Here is a 3532-nt window from a genome sequence, read left to right as displayed (position 1 = left end):
CGGGTGGGCGGGGCTTATATTTTACCTTTTTTTTTCTTAATATACATAGCCATCTTAGAACTTAAAGAAACTTGAAACATGGTTAAAATGGTTAAAATGGAGCGGAGCCTAATTGCAAAATTGATATTTCGTTATAGAAATGTTCTATTTTAAATGTGTTTTAAGTTTCATGTTGTGAAAAGAAAGATGCGCAAATTAAAACAAAAAGGCAAGACAAAATATAACCCCGCCCACCCGCCCTATCTCTATTGTGATGATTTTTTTATGCGCCGTGGACGAAAGGGGCGGAGCTTAACTGCAAAATACTTATTTCTTTACAAGAATTTAAAACCATATTTTTGAGTATCGTGTTGTTCCAAGAATACTATGCATTTTAAGAAAAAAAGGCAAAATATAGACCCCGCCCACCCACCTTATCTCAATTGTGATGATTTTTTTATTCTTAGAAACCCAAAATACGTTTGAAACGGTAAATTTTTGTAAAGGAATATGGATTTTGCAATTTGGCTCCGCCCCTAGGTCTGCCAACGAATGAAAACTTCATTACTATTTAGATCAGGGCAGATAAGGGATGGGTGGGGCTTAATCTTTGGCGTTATTTTTTTCTCAATATATATAGTATTCTTTTGAACAACACGATACTCAAAAACATGTTGTTAATTTGTCGTTCAGAAATAAGGACTTTGCAATTAAGCTCCGCCCCCTTGGCTCTCAATGAATGAAAAAATCATCACAATTGAGGTAGGGCGGGTGGGCGGGCTTACGTTTCGATTTATTGTTTTAATATGTGTAGTCATATTTTAACAAGAAACTTAAAACATGTTTAAAATGGTAAATTTGTATAGGGAAATACTGATTTTGGTATTATGGTCCGCCCCTTAGTCTGACAACGAATGAAAAGTTCATCACGATTGAGATTGAGACGGGTGGGTGGGGATACTCTTTTGATTTTCTTTTTTAAATAATACATTTAGTATTCTTTGTATAACACCACTACTTAAGACTATATTTCACATGGTAATTTCTCGTAGAAAAATGAGGATTTTATTATTATTAAGCTCCGCCCCTCGGCTTATAACAAATACAAAAATCATCGGAATTGGGATAGGCGCGTGGGCGGGGTTTATATTTTGCCTTTTTTTAAGAGAAATCTGCACATACATATTGAAACAAAAAGGCAAAATGTAAGCCCACCCACCCACCCTATCTCAATTGTGATGATTTTTTTTATTTACCGTGAACCAAGAGGGCGCAACTTAACTGCAAAATACTTATTTCTTTACAAGACATTAACAACATGTTTTTGAGAACCGTGTAGTTCAAAGAATACTATGGTTATTAACCAAAAAAGACAAAATATAAACCCCGCCCACCCACCCCATCTCAGTTCTGATGATTTTGCAATTAGGCTCCGCCTCTGGGTCGGCCAATGAATGAAAACTTCATTAATATTTAGATCAGGGCAGGTATGGGTGGGGTTTATCTTTGGCTTTAATTTTTTCTTAATACACATAGTATTCTTTAATAACACGATACTCAAAAATATGTCTCACATGGTAATTTCTTATAGGGAAATAATTTTTTGTAGGAGTTTATGTATTTGGTTTCTGTAATTGGGATTTCTTCCTGTTGAAATGAAAATTTTTATTATTACCTTAATTTGTTAAGTATGCAACCAACAATTACATAATTGCTATTTTATTTATAAGTTAAATGAGAAATGAACAAATGTATGCTAAAGCAAATTTACTGTTCACAATTAAAGTTAATAAATGAAGCAAATGGTAGTCCTGCAACCAACATTACAAGTACCAAACTTAAAAAACTTGTATACTGCGATTGCGCTACGTTATCTCCAAGTCACAACAAGCTGTACAGTCATACCTTTCGCTAAACTAAACAAAACTCGGACAATGCGAGTATTGTTACACGTTATCATGTATATTTAATAATAAGAAGACTCAACACTGCAGTTATAATCCTTTCAGTATTTACACAAATAATTAAACTGCAGTTTTAGTAAGTGCGTCTTGGTGCAGCGTGCATTTTGTAACAACTTCCAAGTAAGTAATAATAATTATAAACATTGTAAGATAACTCATTTCGGATATCTTGGATTAACAAACAACTACGATTTGCGATATAACAGTATTGATGTCACTTAAGTACAACGGGGACTCACCCAAAACCGGCTTAAACCCACCTCGAAACGCGCCAAATTCAAACACACACATTTTTTCCAGATATGGCAAACCAACTCGATAAGGTCATCATGTGCCCCATATGTCTCGACACCATGACGAAACCCATCCTGCAATGCGAAACGGGCCATAGCATGTGCGGTGACTGCATCACCTCCAACTCCGTCAAGAGTTGCCCCCAATGCAGAGGCCCCATTTCCAAAACCCGCAACTACCAACTAGAGCAAATCATCGAAAACATCCCCAAAAGCTTACGAGGCCCGTGCTTCTTCGCAGACAAAGGCTGCAAATACCTCCTTCTGCCCACGGAAAAAGCAGACCATGAGGCTGAGTGCAAAAACCGAAAGTTCCTCTGCGAGGGACGAAAGTTCGCCAAGTGGAAGTGCGAATGGTTCGGGAGTTACACAGAGCTGGAGAAACATTTCAAGCAAGTACACAGGAACAACATGGAGTATAAAATGCAGATGGATTTGAGCGTTGATCTCAAGAAGGATCACCGTGATGTTCAGATAATCTCGTTCTTCAATGGGGCGCAGTACTTTTGGTATAAGTTTATGGTGGATGTTGCGCAAGAGAAGGTTTTTTGGGTTTTTCAGTTCATCGGGCCGAAGAAACAAGCCAAGAATTATTATTATGAGTTCGAGGTCAGCGATGGGCCTATTAGGAAGTTTAAGGTTACGGAAATTTGTGATAATGATGTTGCTAGGGCTGAGAGTTTGTTCAAGGAGGAGAGGTGTGTTGCTCTGTCCTTTACTACTGTCAGAAGTTATTTGAACGAGAAGGGGAAGTTACCTATTAAATTTAGGATTATGACAGCTAAGAAACATAATGAAGCTTCAAAATGATTTTCTTGTTTTTTGTATTCTATGTTGTAGACTTTAGAACGACTTCGCTCTGTGTTTAATTTGTCTCTATTATTCTTATTAAATGATTGTTTATATACAGGGTGGTTCACGAGTTATTTTTTATTCTAAGACTTTTCAGGAACTCCCTCGCCTGGTGCACTGTTACAACCCCACACACTCCAAAATTCCCTTTGAACATCCCAAATGAGTGTCATTTTACAGAAATCCGCGGCGATGTTATAGTAACCCTATTAATTACAAGTCTACAATAAATTTAGACTCATCCAGTGACTCATGTCGTCCGCACAAAGGGATTGGCGCACGTTTGACACGTGACTCCCATACATTCCTCACAAGTGTAAAACTAACGGATCAAAGAGTGCTGGCCAACAACAATCGAGCGTCACCACGCGCGTCCCTCATTATTTATAGATCATGCACACCATCCCTGATTGCGAAAAATAAATTACACGCGATTTTTAAAAG

General features: G+C 37.5%; 1 protein-coding gene across 1 annotated transcript; it reads left to right on the top strand.

The window, feature by feature from the left end:
• Positions 1 to 1849: 1849 nt before the first annotated feature.
• Positions 1850 to 3143, top strand: LOC135132069 (E3 ubiquitin-protein ligase SIAH1-like). The gene is made up of 2 exons (XM_064059996.1): positions 1850 to 2063; positions 2244 to 3143. The coding sequence occupies exon 2, from the start codon at positions 2246 to 2248 to the stop codon at positions 3044 to 3046; it is 801 nt and encodes a 266-aa protein (XP_063916066.1). The 5' UTR covers positions 1850 to 2063; positions 2244 to 2245; the 3' UTR covers positions 3047 to 3143.
• Positions 3144 to 3532: the final 389 nt, after the last annotated feature.

Source organism: Zophobas morio, unplaced genomic scaffold, assembly GCF_036711695.1.
Source record: "Zophobas morio isolate AGI-343-1 ecotype UQ-CSIRO unplaced genomic scaffold, CSIRO_AGI_Zmor_V1 ptg000021l, whole genome shotgun sequence".
Taxonomy (NCBI): domain Eukaryota; kingdom Metazoa; phylum Arthropoda; class Insecta; order Coleoptera; family Tenebrionidae; genus Zophobas; species Zophobas morio.
This window is presented reverse-complemented; position numbering and strand designations above follow the sequence as displayed.

Excerpts from the sequence above, each read along its gene's own strand:
- LOC135132069 (XM_064059996.1), top strand. The coding sequence starts at position 2,246 with ATGGCAAACCAACTCGATAAGGTCATCATGTGCCCCATATGTCTCGAC.